Source organism: Egretta garzetta, unplaced genomic scaffold, assembly GCF_000687185.1.
Source record: "Egretta garzetta isolate BGI_Z169 unplaced genomic scaffold, ASM68718v1 scaffold777, whole genome shotgun sequence".
Taxonomy (NCBI): domain Eukaryota; kingdom Metazoa; phylum Chordata; class Aves; order Pelecaniformes; family Ardeidae; genus Egretta; species Egretta garzetta.
The window spans coordinates 29,414-46,394 of record NW_009260356.1 but is presented as its reverse complement, the minus strand read 5'-3'; the positions used below and the strand labels follow the sequence as shown (position 1 = coordinate 46,394).

General features: G+C 35.2%; 1 protein-coding gene across 1 annotated transcript in view; it reads right to left on the bottom strand.

Annotated features, from left to right (window-relative positions):
• LOC104129980 (ryanodine receptor 2-like) overlaps positions 1 to 16,981 on the bottom strand; it is a 98,884-nt gene that overhangs the window by 56,665 nt on the left and 25,238 nt on the right. Inside the window, exons 7-14 of the mRNA XM_035898440.1 lie at positions 16,725 to 16,843; positions 16,170 to 16,303; positions 13,201 to 13,442; positions 8,672 to 8,864; positions 6,715 to 6,931; positions 4,746 to 4,850; positions 1,378 to 1,481; positions 433 to 531 (exon numbers count right to left, since the gene is read on the bottom strand). Coding sequence (XP_035754333.1) covers positions 433 to 531; positions 1,378 to 1,481; positions 4,746 to 4,850; positions 6,715 to 6,931; positions 8,672 to 8,864; positions 13,201 to 13,442; positions 16,170 to 16,303; positions 16,725 to 16,843 — 1,213 coding nt within the window. The remainder of the gene's footprint in view (positions 1 to 432; positions 532 to 1,377; positions 1,482 to 4,745; positions 4,851 to 6,714; positions 6,932 to 8,671; positions 8,865 to 13,200; positions 13,443 to 16,169; positions 16,304 to 16,724; positions 16,844 to 16,981) is intronic.

Sequence of the window (16,981 nt, the reverse complement as noted above, 5' to 3'; positions counted from 1 at the left end):
GAAAGTTAATGACATCATCTTTTGTGGTTTTCTAAAATGGAAAGGAAGAAGCTATTCTGTATACTTAGCACATTGTTGTGTTGACAGGGGTCTCAAAAGCTTTCCTTGAAATTCTAATATCTAGCTGAAGACAAATATGAACTTATTTTCTTGCCTCCAGTGGAGTTCCATTATCTCTGAATGCTTTATCTCTAAATAATGCCAAAATATCCCTCCAGAAACTGTTTAACACTTATAGTCATAAATAATGTTTTTCTTCAAACAATTTACTTACTGTGGGAATGGTGGATCAGTGCAGGATAGTGCAGGGAAGTTCACCAGAGAAGGACACTATGAGAAATTCTAGGAGGAGTATTCTACCTAGCTTTCTCCTACAAGGACATAAAGTCCTTATATTATGAGTGTAAACAGTACATTGCACTATCAGTTTACCTGGCAAATTTTTTAATAATATAATACAAGTATTCCGAGAAAAGTAGTGTTGCATGCAGATAATCATCCTTTGTTAATGCTCTGAACAGGAAAAAGCAACTGTATTTTAACAAGAAAAAAAAAAAAGAATAGATTTCAATGGATTGCAAATAGGAATGACTGGAGAACCACATATACCACAGGGCTTTTATCAGTTTGAGAAATATTTTAACATGTTGGCTACATGCAATGCTACATATGGAGGAAATTACTTAGATTAATAGATTGTCCATGCATTCATAGCAAAGTAAGAACTCACACCTGCTTGACTGACAAAGCTGACATGAGGAAATGTACCTTTGTAAGACAGATAACTAGATTACTTGAACAAAACCATTAACATCCCACTAAAATTTTCTAGCATTCCAACCAGAGAGCTTCCATCACATCCATACATCTAACCACTCATCCACAAAAGGAGGGAATGCCTACTACCGTTTTGTGGCAAAATGCACAGACAATGCAGAAATAGCAACAAGCAGTCCTGAAACAAAGCTCATCATTAGCCACATCCAAAAAATAACTATTGATTGATGAAGTGCGCTTTATTGATAAAGAAAATGAAAAGCAATTAAACTAAATTTAATTATACCAAATAAGAAGCAAAGAGGTTTTTTTCAAAGCTTGGCTCTGTTTCTTTCCTCCAAACTAGATGAAAACTGCTTGAGTTGCCATTTCATAATCAGAGTTACCACAGTAATTCTAAAATTCCATAGATACTAAAAAGAAGACTATAAAAGCCATTTTCAGTGCCAAATACATAATTCATTAATGTATCTCCCTCATTTTCATATTATTACCCTCAACTACATGTCAAATTGTAATTCACATATCAAATTATAATTCTTGAAACTGCAACTTCTTAGGAAACTCTCACTATAAGCTTCAAAAGTTCTAGCAACTTACTTCAGTGTTTCAAGTGACATTTGCAAGTTATAATTTCTTTCCTGCTCTGGCAATTTTGAGAACTCCACTAAGCATGGGTGTTGTCTTTTGTTGTCATCTCTAATCTGAAAAGACAGTAAAGAAATAAGTTTAATGTGTGTTAAAAACCAGAAGAAATTACAACACTGTCCAAACCACAAAGTTCTTCAAGCTGATCCTGTCAGAAGTACTCAAACTTCAAAACAGAAAGTATTCTGTATTCTCAGAGCAAGATCATTCTGTTCAAGTAAGGCAGAATTTGCATTTGCAAATAAACTTCAGATCTGCAGATCTCAAGTGGAATAGATGCCAATTTGTACATTTCATTATACAGATGTTCACAACAAATATGCAAAGTTCAAGAATAGTGCAATTTATGTTATGTTTTGACATACAGCCAACAAAATAACAACTCATCTTCAGCATCGTGTTTGAAAAATTATGCATCCAGTTTGTCTAAATATGTTGACATGAATGGTACTGAAGTCCTTACCCTACAAAAGTAACTCTATAAAGGATAAATCTACCTTAAGTCTTAATTAAGAAAATGTTTGTTTCTTAATTGTGTCCACTAGTATACAAGCAGAATGCAACTGTTCAGCAGTCACAAATGATTGGAACATTAATTTACTTTTAATGTAGTGACAGAAGAGAAATGAAGATTATAGTCTACAAAATCCTACATTTTATAAAGGGAAACCTGAGAGGTGGGATAACTGAGCATTCTACTGCTCTCAGCTTTGCATCTTCATTGTCCTAGAGCTCAGTCAGCAAAATCTACAAAGATTATGTCTTGCTAGAATGCTTGATAAAAAAACATTAGTTTGCAAATATTTGCAAATATGAACTATAAGATCCCAATGAAAATGTTAACATTTGCTCAGTTGAGACTACATCTTTACCCATACATTAAAACACTTTTGTGTCCATCGAAAGACCATAATGGACCATAAGCTCACCATTTATATTTATCTTTAAAGCTGCAAAGTGAAAGTTATTTAAAAATAACATTATTGACAGCTTTTGATCAATCAGATAATTCTGCTGGAAAATGGAGTATTAACAGTTGAAGTTAAAGCTAACTGTTATACATTTTCCAAATTGATCTTTACTCATTTAGTGAATATAAGATGGCAGACACACTGAAAATGTTTATTTGCAGATTTCTTTCTAAAACATATGGTAATCTGCATTAATAAAGTTTCAGTATAGTCTCCAATAATAAGGACTACTTTAGATCTGTGTACAGCTAGTTTAAATCTTGGACATCAAGTGTTTTCCTCAGAAATCCAACATTAATTACATTTCGTCTTTTGACACTTTTCACTCTACAGCTACAATGTTTCATACTTATGTTATATTTTCAAAATATTTTGTAGGTTGTCTTCCCACCCCACCCCCTTTTTTTTTTTCTGAGCAAAGTATAAAAAATCTACTGCCTTGCAAATACCTTATATAAAAGTGGCCGAACTCGTGACACCTATTAATTCTTATTTTTTTGGCCAGTTTAAAATGTATTGTGAAGTTTAACAGAAACAAAGACATGCAGATGTATCTGATGATTTCAAGCTGGACATCTAAATACCACTGGTATTCAGACTTATAACGAAGCCAGTTAACAAAATTCCCTAATTTTGCTACATTAGCTTGCTATTTTACTTTGTTACATGTATAAAATGCATTAGTAATATTGCATGCAATACTGAGTATCACTTTGTTGATATTACACACAGATCTGATTAAACAGGTATGTAGGAGGGAATATAAAATGCAATCTACAGCAGATTTTTAGAAGTGTCTGCAAAGACATTTAAATCTACACATTCTCTGTCTTTTTGCCTTTCAACTTTTTGACTTGGTGAAAAAACACCACTTTTTCAGAAAAGCTAGCTACTATGTATATAATGCATCTTGCTCTGAATTAAAAAGACCAACTCTAAGATTAGAGCACTCATGTGTGCATCTAAGCCAGCTAATTTCTGCTTCATGCCTTCCCTCAGTATTTACTACCTGCAGTGCATGAATTCAGATAACTAGAATTGGCAATGTTAGCTTAAACTGATTAAATCATCTGTGAGAAACCAATATGATAAAGGAGTCAATCCCCAGAAGATGATCAGCATATACTTTGCCACATTCCTGAAGTAAGCACATCCAAGCATAGAACACTGAAGCTAGAGAGAGAAAGCTGAATAACTTAAAAGGTTTAGCACCTGGTTTCATTCTGAATATAGCTACACATTTATTGCTGCTTAACCTGATACTTACTATATATTGTTTAAATTAAAATAGCATTCAACTGTACAATTACATTTTCAATGGTAAGTAATGGTACACTAAAAGTTCCTGCAGGTTGCTTCACAGCTGGTATGATTACACCTCAATTAATATGTTTCAACACATTAATTTAACTGGGATTTTGTGTTTTATTTGGTTGGGAAAGCAACAACAACAAAAGAAAAAATCTAGAGATCTTCTCTGTTAATCAAATCTTTTTATGCCCTGCTGTATGCTACACCAAATATAATACCTATGCCCAGTTACATCAAATCTGTAATCTGAACTCCTCAAATGACCAAAATCTTTTTATTAACACAAGTAGAATACATACATGTTTCTATGCATGAGTACATGTTTTTACATTTATATCTAGTATCTACTGCACATTTCTATATACTCTTTACAGCAACAGTTTTTCATAAACACCACCACTTGGGATCCAAATAACTATCTTGCATAATTTTTTATGATTGATTTAAAAAAAATAATCTAATCAACAAAATAGACTGCATTTTGTATCAAAGCCAGAAGCTGCGTTGTTTTTTTTTTCTGTCATAGCCCTGAAAATTTGGAAAGATTGAAGAAAATAGCTATGTGGAACAACTAATACAGACGTGAGTCTGAAGGAGTGAAGGAAGGAGTAAAGCAGATGTAATGGAATTTCCTATAAGTAATACTTATTTTTCATTAAAAATAAATTTGGGTCTTTTGAAAGAGTTATGTCAGTCAGTACCTGGTGAAGAGAACCAAGAATAACTGCTTTTATTGTCTTATTCCTCCAGGCAACTAAACTTCTTGCCCCAAGAACAAACAGAAGGTGAAAAATCCATTATGTGCTTTCTGTGCTGGCAGTTAGACTGGCTAAAAATTTCAGCACCAAACAGCTTTAATACCAGCATTTTGGTTCAGAAATACACAAGCACTGTTGTTTTCCACCTGCTTCTGGTGAAAAGGTCTAAAACCTTACTAATTTTGGAAGGATGAAAAAATGCAGTCCCATTAGCATATTGAAACTAATGTGCTGAATAATACTACATAATTAACAGGAAATTAAGTTGGAAGGTACATACTGGTCCATACTGCCAGCCAAGTTCAATCTTATTCATAACCCATAGTTCATGGATGTTCTCTGCTAATTTTTCTCTAATCCTTTCCAGGTGGGGAGGAAGAACAATCTGAAGAGAGAAGAGAGAAAGAGGCTGTTACAAATAAGTTGCTTGACAGTGTCACCCAAATTTTCATAATAGACAAACTTTGGACAAACCAGATCTCTCAACTAAACCTAAATTATCACTCAGTTCTTACTGACTAAAGTGAGTGAGAATTCTTAGATCAATATAAATACTTTAACCTATACACTTACAAGTTTCAGAGTTTGACCAGCAAACAAAATTCAACACCTCCAAATGGCATGAAATACACTCCTGGAAGCTGGCTAGAAACTACTCAAACCAATATTATTTCTCAGCTTAAAATATGCTAAAAATCTCATCAACCAAGGTGATGTTATGAATAACACTTTAGACAAATATAAACATTTGGGAACTGAACCCCTGAAGGGGAAAAAAAAAAAGAAACAAAATTATTAGATGGTGATGACGGGTGATGAGTGCAATCAGGACACCACATCACTCTACCTCCAAAACTTTAAATCATGTCTGCTTTACCTCAAAAAACAGAGACCTCAAATATATAGGTGTCATGGTTTAACCCCAGCTGGCAACTAAGCACCACACAGCCACTTGCTCACTCCCCCCCGGTGGGATGGGGAAAAGAGTCGGGAGAGTAAAAGAGAAACCTCATGGGTTGAGATAAAGACAGTTTAATAGGTAAAACAAAAGCTGTGCACTCAAGCGAAGCAAAACAAGGAATTAATCCACTACTTCCTATCATCAGGCAGGTGTTAAGCCATCTCCAGGAAAGCAGGGCTCCATCACATGTAACAGTTACTTGGGAAGACAAACGCCATCACTCCGAACTTCCCCCTCGCCCCCTTCCTTCTTCTTCCCCCAGCTTTATATACTGAGCATGACATCATATGGTATGGAATATCCCTTTGGGCAGTTGGGGTCAGCTGTCCCAACTGTGTCCCCTCCCAACTTCTTAAGAACCCCTAAGCCTGCTTTCTGGTGGGGTGGGGTGAGAGGCAGAAAAGGCCTTGACTCTGTGTAAGCCCTGCTCAGCAGTAACTGAAACCTTCCTGTGTTATCAACACTGTTTTCACCATACATCCAAAACATAGCCCCATACTAGCTACTGTGAGCAAAATTAACTCTACCCCACGCAAAACCAGCATGACAATGTTGTAAATCATGATCATACCTTAATTGTTGATGTTACAGAACAATAATTACATGACACATGTAGAATGCTTTAGTTACTGCATAATGGCAACAAACTAGCAGGTTTGTTCCTTATGTGTTTTTTTCAGGAATGAGTTCCTAAATACGATAAAATCTGAGCACATAGTGTACAAAATTTTGTATCTTCTCAAACGCTGGTCAAGTGTAAAATGAACTCGTGTTACCTGCAGTCAGAGATGGACCTCTATGGTATCAAAGAATTACTGCTCTTTGCAACTATGTAAAAAAAAAAAATTAAAACTATAACTTCAATGCCTGCCATTTACTCCCCACAGTAAGTCAAATGCCACTCAGTAACTTCCAAGTCCAATAAAGAATTAGGGTTGAAGCTGGTCTAAAAGTCTTATTATAACATAAAGTCTTTAGTGATTTTAATTGAACAGTAATAAAAATGTCTAGTAACAGAACAAGAAATTCAAATATTCTTTTTTGCCTACTCTAATGTTAAGGGTAAAACATTCTTTATTATAGTGTTTGTGAACTGAAATATATGAAATTTCTAGAGAGCGCTACCAGGACTTTACTCACCATTTTTCACCTTCTTGCAAAGCAGTATACCAATCAAATCCCAGAGAAAACAAGTTTGAGAAAATCTGCAAATTTAATCAAACGTGAAATACAGAGGCCTGTAATATCTGTGTTTAAAAATGAAAATGCAGTCTTTCAGTTTCCATACCTGGCTAGTATCTACAGGAACTGGAGTGAAAGCTGCTTGTGACAGGGACATAGTGGGGCCCAGTAGGTCTCTTGTATAGCTACAATCCTGCTTGTACTCCCGGCTATGCTCCACTTTCAACTTCTCTTTCGGTAGAACAGCTTCAAAGCAAGGGGCATATCCAGGTGGAGGAAGGAACTTGAACTCTCCATGGCGACCTCCAAGCAAGAAACGTACCCTGTAAACATCAGAGTTACTTTAGATAACTGAGACACCTCTGGTGTCAAACCTAATCAATTTGTAACCCTAGTAACTATTGAATGCTATTTAAAAAAAAAAAAAAAAAAGAAAGAAAAAAATTATTTGCACCGTTTACAGTTCAACTTCCTCTAACTAGTACTGGAATTTATGAAGTAGGAGATGCAAAAAACATGGGGAAAAGTAAAAAAATTCTTTCTTTTAGTTAATTTCAACTTCCATAAAAGTATTCTAAACCATTAGACCAAAAGAGAAGACACAGAGAGAGAGAATAATCAGCTTACTTAGCACACCTATGAAGTAAGCAGCAGCCTTTCAAGTCTCAGAAGGCAGAGGTTACAACCCAAAGTAATCAAACAGCCACCTCTGAACTCTCTCCACTAAGGAGTTCTCCATTCCCTCCTCCTTTGAGAAATGAGCCTGAAAACTTCATGGAATACAGTTCTTTCCTTACTCTCACAGAACACTAAATCCTTAGGACAGAATACAAAAAATGCCCACATTTTCTTCCCTAAAACATACACTTGTCATGGTAGTAGAAACCTAGGGGAAAGCATTCTTTTATTCATTACAAAATGGTGAGTCTGTCATACTAATTTGATACTAGAAAATTCAATTAATCAGGTGACTATGAAGTAGCAATGACATAATACTGAAAAATCTTCCCAGAACATTGCCAACCAGAAGGAATAAAAAAACACCCAGAAAACTAGCCTTACTGCAGAATCATTTTGTCTCTTTTCTATTTACTGAGTATCTTACAAGATTTTTGTCAATGCTGTATCAGAACACTCTCCAAAACCACACTCAGCACACAAATAATGGCTGCCAAATATTTCTCTCATGACGGAGATAAAGCTTGCAGGTTTATAGTTTTGCATTTCATAGCATCCATGTCTATAGTTTTACCACACTGCATCTCCCATATTATCCAGGGCAAAGTCTAAAGAAGTGCATTTTGCAACTAGAATGAGAGGCTGCGTGATAGCTCTTAGCTTCTGTAGCATTCACCACAGTCTTCGAATGATCCCTCACAGAGCATTGCTGAGAAAACAGGTTTCAGCCTTTACCTTTGCCAGTCCTGCTAAAGTTGGTCCCCACACTGGAACATGACACGACCTTTTTAGATATTATAGCCCTAAACTATTCAATATGTGGAAGCAGAAGTCTGGCATTTCAAGTGTGACTTGAAATTTGATAGAAAACCAGTACAGCAACCAGAACACAGATTGACTGAATTAATATTAACTTGCTGAAAAGAAAGTGTATCACCACCACCATTTCTTAAGGTAAGTGTAGATAATGTATCTTCAAATAATAGTTACTACCTCATAACAAGTGAGTTAGGCCAAATATATTTTTAATATCAAAGACTAAAGGTTCTCTTCCCATGTAGGTTAAAATGCTGCCCTGGAGTGAATGTGTAGCAATGTGTCAGCTAAGAAATAATATAGAAGCTGTTTTTAAGGTATATCTGCAGACCACCTGAATACACTAGTATGCTGAAAAACAACAGATGCACTATCTCTTCAGGACTCCTTTGAAGCTCTCACTATCCAAGAACTGGAACTGTGCCAAAGAAGCAGATGTCAGAAAGGGAAACGAGAGCAAAGACAGCCAGGGAAATATTCAGCATATTCTCATATTCAGAAAAAAAACCACAACAGACTGGGGGAAAAAAAAAAAAATCACCAGCAAACAAACTACATGGGATGCTAACTTTATTCCTGCAGAGAAGCTGACAACTGGGAAGAAGAGGCCATCTATGTTGAAATTCTCAAACATTCCTTGAACTGGCTGACCATTTATCCGGAAAGAGATGCTTGGGGCACTCAGGTCCAAACAGCAGCTAATAACATCGTCAGTTCTTAATAGATGTTGGTTGGGAGAATTTACTGTTCGTGCTACACAACCTATGCAAGTAAAGGAAACACATTTAGCAAAACTTCTGAAAATCATAGAGGTTTTCAAAGCAGCCTAAAAAAAGAAAAAAAAAAAATAGCAATAGAGCACACAAATATTAATACACAAATATCTAAACTATAACATCCAAGATGTGGTTTTAAGCTTGTAATACAGTGAATAAAAGCAAACAATCATATCTACAAAGCTATTATTTTAATAATAAATAATACAATTAAATTACATTTAATGTAAGTGGAAATAATTATGGATACCCATATAAAGTCAGAACCAAGAAAATTTTATTTAAAAATAATTTAAAATATTAAAAATTTAAAATATTGTTTCTTACAGTAGTAAAAGTGCAAACCGAAAAACAAACATTAGTATCTAATATGAAACCTAATATACTTTACTAAAGAACACTTCATTATTCAAGACAAGGACAATTATTGCACTTTACATTATTTAGGAAAAGTAAGGTATTTCCTGTTATTAAGGGCCACATCATGATACCCTTGCAAACCTGTATAAAATGATACTACCCAGTTTCATAATCAAAACGCAAACCAGCATTTTTCTGGCATATACAAAGACAGCAGCAATTTTGAGGCATATATATTCAGTAATACATGTATTTTTCTTTAGTAAGTTTTGTATGACTTCTAAAGGATCATTCTCTCTTGCATCAAACTACCTTTACACAAGCACACCTGCTTCCCTAGAGAAATAACCTATAGGTTATATATACAGAACACAGAAATAGGAATACTGTTTCTGACATTTACTGCCATCTACAACAGAAAATTTATGGAAAGGCATGACAGTTGTATGAAAATATCTCTAGACATGTTCTCCAAAAATTACATATGCAATGTCTGCAAGAGATAAACCACAATGCATATTAAGAACAGAGCACTAACTGTTTAATTACGCTGTCCAGCTTCCGTAAACATGAAGGACTTAATTAAAAGCACTATATTTCTAGGAAGATACAGATGGCACATGTTTTTAGCAGCAGCAAAAATAATAGAAGAAAAATCTCAATAATTCTTCTGCAGATAAATTTTCATACACACACCACCACTAGCCCTGGCATGGCTTAATCCCAGATGGCAACGAAGCACCACCCAGCCGCTCACTCCCCCTTCTCCAGTGGGATGGGGGAGAGAATTGGGAGAGCAAAAATAAGAAAACTCATGGGCTGAGATAAGAACAGTTTAATAATTGAAATATAATAATAATATGCAATGAAAAAAAGAGAGTGTGAGAGAGAGAGAGAGAAACAAAACCTGAGGAAAAAAACCCAAGTGATGCAACTGCTCGCCACCCACTAATCAACGCCCCACCAGTCCCCAAGCAGCAATTGCTCCCCCCCAGCCAGGTCCCCCCAGTTTCTATACTGAGCATGACATCATATGGTGTGGAACACCCCTTTGGCCAGTTTGCGTCAGCTATCCTGGCTGTGCCCCCTCCCAGCTTCTGGTGTACCTGGCAGAGCATGAAAGTTGAAAAGTCCTTGACTGGTGTAAGCACTGCTTAGCAACAACTAAAAGAATCAGTGTGTTATCAACATTATTCTTATACTAAATCCAAAACACAGCACTATGCCATCTACTAGGAAGAAAATTAACTCTATCCCAGCCAAAACCAGGATAACCTCCCCCCTCCGCAAGTAAAAATAAAAAACAACACTTCCAACACTCTACATATGGAAAATTACTTCCTGATACTGCCACATAACCTGCAGACTGTAGGACTTGCTGTTGCCCTTGTGCAACTTGCCACTTTTGATAGGACAGTTGGCAGTATAGTGGGGGGGGGGAAAAAGTTTTCAGATGCTCTTGCTGCTCCCCTACACCCTTTCAAGACAGGATGTCCTTAGCTCAGTTGCTGTCAGTTCCATGAGCAAAGACAGGGGAACAACATGGAGCAGTCCCCTAAGGGCCTCTCACAAATGAAGAAATCTATAGGAAACGCTGCTGAGAAACAAAAGTAGCAGTCACAACGTATGGAATTACCTGCAAGGAAACGACCTTCTACCAGCTCTACATCCCAAAACTCAGAGAGCACAGTAGAGAATAGCAGATAAAAAAACCACAACAGCTGAGAGCTAGTTTCAAATAAATCACAGAAAGAGACAATTATTTAATGGCAGGGATAGCTAAACTCTAACAGAGCTATCAATGAAAAGTGGATACTTCATCTCCTTACAGCATAGTACATGAGTCTAGATGCCTTTTTAGATGTTAAAATTTAGCCAAAACTACTAAATGATAACGCAGGACTGACTTAACAGAAATACATACTGGTCTTTGATGAACACATAGTGAGACCAAATGATCTAAGTGCCTTTTCTGGCCTTAGGCTTTAACAATCTATGAGTTCCACTTCTCCATATTAGAGAATTAACTGCAGAGCTGAAGAAACAAATGTAAATTAAATATGATTTTGGTTAAGGCTTGGTCTGGAACAGAACCTCAGGGGTAGAAGTTATTGTTGCTATTCATTAATGTAGCAAATGCTTCACACTTAGAAGATTATTTTAAAAATGTCATTGCAGAGACTTACCAAGATGAAGCCTGCGAAGAAAAGCCATGATTTTCAACATTCAACTACTTAAAGTCCTTTCAAGTTTCGGAGGTATGTGTTACGTGAGAATGTCAATGAAGATGGAAATTTTTTCAAATCCACCAGCCACATCCACAATACAGATTCATATAGAAAAATTGCATATACAAAGGTGGTCTGACTTTTTTAACTGAGCAGGATTATTGACTTGAGAACCGCAAACAATTGTCCTTTATTCTTTTGTGAAATTTCTCTTTAAAAATGGGTAGAAAAATAATTTTGATTTTCAGTAATCTTTTGTTTCCTCCCCAAAAGGAACCCTAACTACAAAAGTTATTTCAGTTATCTCCCTATTTTCCAGTTCTTCTGGAATAATACTTTATCTGAAAAACTCAGTTATGACACAGCTTTAATGACACCATTAATTATGCATCATTGTTCCAAAGTAATTCTCACTATACATGAGATGCAAAGTGGCAGCTACTTTCCTAAGATGCCACTCCAGTCAATATGTTATTACTTAATAATACAATCCATTGCTATTTTGATTGGAAAAGTCTTTTGAAATGTAAAACTGTATTCTTTTCCAAGCACCAAGCCACAATGCCTCAAAACTTCAAAGACCTAAAACAATACATACAGCTGATTTACTAAAATGCCTCTCTTGTGTGCTAAGGAGCTTTAGAAAACTTGCTCATATCTTCATAGTGGCAAGAATTGTCAATCCAGAGAGACTAACCCAGCTTGCAGTCAGTTTGACAGTTCATCACTGACTAATAATCTCTCAAAATTAAAGGAAAATTTTTTTCCTCAACAAGGTGAAACCACAGTAGAAACTTTTTTCAAGAAGTTTAGGACTTTTCCGTGTGTAGGATGACCCATTACAAATGACATCTGAGAATCTTTTCATAAAAGTTGAACTATGTGAAAAAGATTAAGAAAAAGAGAACAAGTTTTCCTTCTTATTACTCTGATTTTTCTGAGCTAACCCAGTTTGAGAATAAGCTATTTGGAGAATCATCAGTAAATACAAGTACTTCAGATACTCAGTTCATTTTCCTTTAATGCTAGAATTCACATACAGAAATTACTATTAACTAATAGATCCAAGCTGGGCCAACAACATTGCAAAGATGAATAGCTGACTAAACACACCACATGCAAGCTAGGAATAAGGTTCTGCCAGCCTTTCAATAAATAGTCAGTCACAATGTATGTAAATAAAACACCACTACATAAAAATATCTGGGTTTAAAATGGCAAAAAGCATACTTAAAAATCTTCTTCACCTCTAGAGTATTTCTAAACTTCTAAACTAAAGATCCAGATTAAAAATCTGTTTAAAAAAAAAAAAAAAAGAAAAGAAAAAAAGAGAGAATCCTGTGAATTAAATCTCTCAGGTTGTTCTTACCCTATCACACAGAAATGACACATACAGACAACTGTTTGTCAGACTTCATTTTTTGCACCTTTGAAGTTTTAAATAAAATCTATATAGTTACTATGAAAAAAACCAAAAATAATTCCCAAGCTGAAACATAAATTATTATTCTATCTACATTACTTTGTATAAAAGAAATTTTTCAATATGAAACGTTAACTTAAAACATATTCTGATATAGGGTACTGTTTCTGTATATTCCTAATGTCAACTGAAACATCTGCTTCACTTTGCTGCTGTTGAAAACAAATCCACTGGAATAGCAAACAGTGTTCTATTTAATAAAAAACAAACAGCAGCAACCAAAACCCAAACAAACAAAAAAAGGAGAATACCTGACCACAGATGCAGACCATCAAAGCCATAGGAATACAAGTCATCACCAACACCATTTCCTCCCCATTCTGCTCCTCCCCCTGGATATGGTGAGTAGCCCTCAGTTGAAGCCCAGCCCACTCGTAGATGAGTTGATTCTGCGGTCACAAAGGGCTCTAGATGGTCCACCATAAGCTCATAGTACCATTTTCTGTACTGGGCAGAACCTTCACTAATCCCCAAGAAGATATTGGGTCTCATGCTTAAACAGAAAGAATAAAAGTGGTTATTAAAAACTTATCTCAAGAACATGATCAACTACTGCAGGCTTTTCATTAAACTCAAATTTTGTGATTGCTTTGTGTGAGTAAAACAACAGAAGTAATTTTACATATTTATTTATTCTGGTGAAAAGACGTTCTATACAGTTAAAGTAAAAAAGTCTTTCAGTAACTGAAACCATATCCTCACTCAGATACCAAGAGTAATATTTTATGTGTTTGAACATTTAATGATTTTAAATCCTACAAAAATGATAGTTATTCACCAGTTACCAATAGGAACGTAGCAAGTACACACTACAGGTTTAATTTTACATAGAAAACTGACTATCCATTCAAGAGAATAACATTTACAAAGATACAAAATTAAAGTATCAATCTATTTCAAAATTCTCTTGTACCTCTTCCTTCCTTATTCCAAGTTTTGCGTACCTCAGTAATTTGCAGCGGTTGTACTAATCCTTAACATCAAGTGATGTTCTCGCTGCTAATGATTTTAAAGTACTTCACAAGCATACTTGAAACGCAAAATTATTACTGTGCTTATTCAATATCTAGTTAAACAGCAATATGTAGAGTCATACATCTCAAGGTCATGAGGGGGGAAAAAAAGGAAAGAAAACTATGCTTTTCTAATCTGATCTTTGGGATAATAGCGAAACCAGAATCTCATCCCAAAAGATCTGCCTCCAGACAATCATTACTGTGTCAGCTTTGTATTAAGAAAGCCATCCAATCTTGAATTAAAACTGTAGAGTACAGAATTATCCAAAAATCAATGCTAGGTACATTTTCTCAATGGTTGGTTACCCATATTGCAAAAAATCTTCTAGACTTCTAAGCTGAATGTATCTAGTTTTCACATCCCTTCACTGAATTGGGTTATAACTTCTACAAATATTTTCTTTCTGTAGAAAGAAATGATACAAGCTGCCTAATTAACCAAAATGTTAAGCCAGCCCCACCTCACCATATGCCTTCTAGTATAGGGAATGCAGGGGGAGGAAGAAGGATTGACATGGGCTGTTAAATACAAGTCAGTGTAAAAGCAGACTTTACTCATCTGATTGCTTATAAAATAACTTGTTTTATCACCTAAGACTAATACACTTTCCTTCTTGAAAGATATGGGGTGTCTTTTGCCAAAAGTTCAAGTATAGATACTCTTCACTTTATTGCAAGTCAAACATTTAATCTTGTTAAAAATATAAACAAAACCTGTTTGACAAAAGCTATATTCCAGAAAAGTCAAATATTTTGTAAGGTATTAGTAAGAACACCAGTTGAATCTTTTCTGCCTGAACACAGTATCAACTTTAGTATGCCTTTGTCCAGACTCCACAATTTAATCAACCTAGTCATCCAACTTACTCTTTTTAAATACAGGTTTGTGAATAGATTTTTCCAGTCTCCTGGAAAAGTATGTTAAACAGCAATATCTTAGAAAGTTCCTTTGCCAATTATTTTTGGTGCAAGGTATGCAAGTCTCAGTCTATCACTATATGTTTTCAATGTTTCATTGGTCTTTCTGACTTCTGAAAAAAGAATCTTTTTTTCCTTATAACTGCAAGAATATGAATATTCTCATTCACAACTTTCTAATGCAGAGCAAAAATACGTATTAACTACATTTCCTTTGTCTATAGCCATATTTGGGAAAGACAGCTCTACCTTCCCTGTACGAGATCCAAAGTCAGCTCAGAAGTATCCATACATTTAAAATTTCTTCTCATGCATTAACAACAGAAGTTTTCATAAGTGATTTTGGCTTATCAGTTGCTCAAATGTATTGCTGACATGGAATGATTCCCATTACACCATCTTTCCATGTTTATATATGTTGATGTGTTATTGGATGTGTTGGGGCAAGTCAAGACATGTGTGGTTATGAAAAATATGAGTGAATGTCTTCGCTATAAAAATTGTCAAGTTCATTTCACCTTTAGACTTGAATTTGCTTTTACTTGAAAAGAGTTGTTGTAATTCTTACGGTTTTCAGCATCTAACAAATCCTGTGAACTCTGAATTGTAAGTACTAATTCTGTGTTTCAACTTCCATTCTCACTTAATGATTGAGACTTTTTAAAATAGACACAAGTTTGAGACAGAGGAATATCCAATATTCACTTAAAGCCAGATTCTTCTGCCTCAGCATAAATTCAAACTCTGGATAAACATTTACTTTGTAAATATTATTTGATAGTTTAAGACATTACTAGCTTCATCTTATTATTAATGTCTGCTGGAAGGTAGCTTCTACAAACTCTGCCAGTGGAAGGAAGGGTGAGGGCACTCCCTAAATATCCCAGGCAAAAACCAACATTAGTTTAAGGAACTGGTGAAGGTGTTTGGCACTAAGGTCTTGATTTAGACCAAAGGTGACTAAGAAATCCTCACAAGATCACAAACATAAAGGCAATCATGGGACACTGGCTGATGATACTTTGAAAGCACAGCTAGATCTAGACAGGAATCTTTAGAAGAGGCTCTACAGTTTCACAGACTTAAAGCAGTTTAGAGCAGCTTTACCTCTCTAACCCATGTTTTGATTCTGATCAGTATTGCAAAAGGCATTTAAAATCCTAGTAAGAATGAAATATCTTAACAAAAGTTTTGGAAGTAAAACAGGTTTTATGTAGTGACTATTTCTTTTAACCACAAGTTTATTACGCTTTGTTCATAAATATAGGGGTTTTTTTTCTTTTTACCTGCTCACATGGTTGACAAGGCGTGTTTGTAAGAGCAGATCTCTTCCTGGCAGGAGATTATCACAGATTAGATGTTGATTAGACCGCACAGCAACTCCATGACAAACACAGAGAGAACATAAAACATCCAAAACCTGAAAAAAAAAATAGATTCTTTTCATCTTTAATATTTTTTCATGCCTAAGAGTTCATAATCACTGTGAGTTGCTTCAGGCAACGTAATGCTATATACCTTGTTACTGGAAGACATGTAAGGGTATGTAATTCATCCAACACAGTAGGTTTTTTTTACAACTCTGAAATTCTCCACACGATATTAAGATATATTCCTCCTCCTCCCCTTGAGATTTTATTGTGTATCAATGTTTTCATCAAAAAGAAGATAACATTCCCCTTTGCTTATTCAAATTGCTCATATACCTTTTAGGAAAAGTTTCATTCCCAATTATGAATACAGTATTAAAGTATTTTAAATCTAACTTCCACACAGAACAACATCATGCTTGCTTTGCTCCCAAATGTTGACCCAAATGTACTTATCTCTTCTTTGCCTACCTTATGGTTTCTTCCATGTTTGTCCAAAAGACAGATAATTGATTTAATATGTCCTTCCTTAATAATATTTAGAGCTTCTGGGCTTTCCACCAACACACAGTGTAAAACCTCCAGAATTCCTGGGGAAAAAAAAAGGAAAAATTATTTATTCAAAGTGCATATAAAATCATAACCACATATAATACTTCCTAATACATTGCTCGGGAACATGGAATAGTTTCAAAAATCATTGCGTATGATAAACAAAACCAAAACAG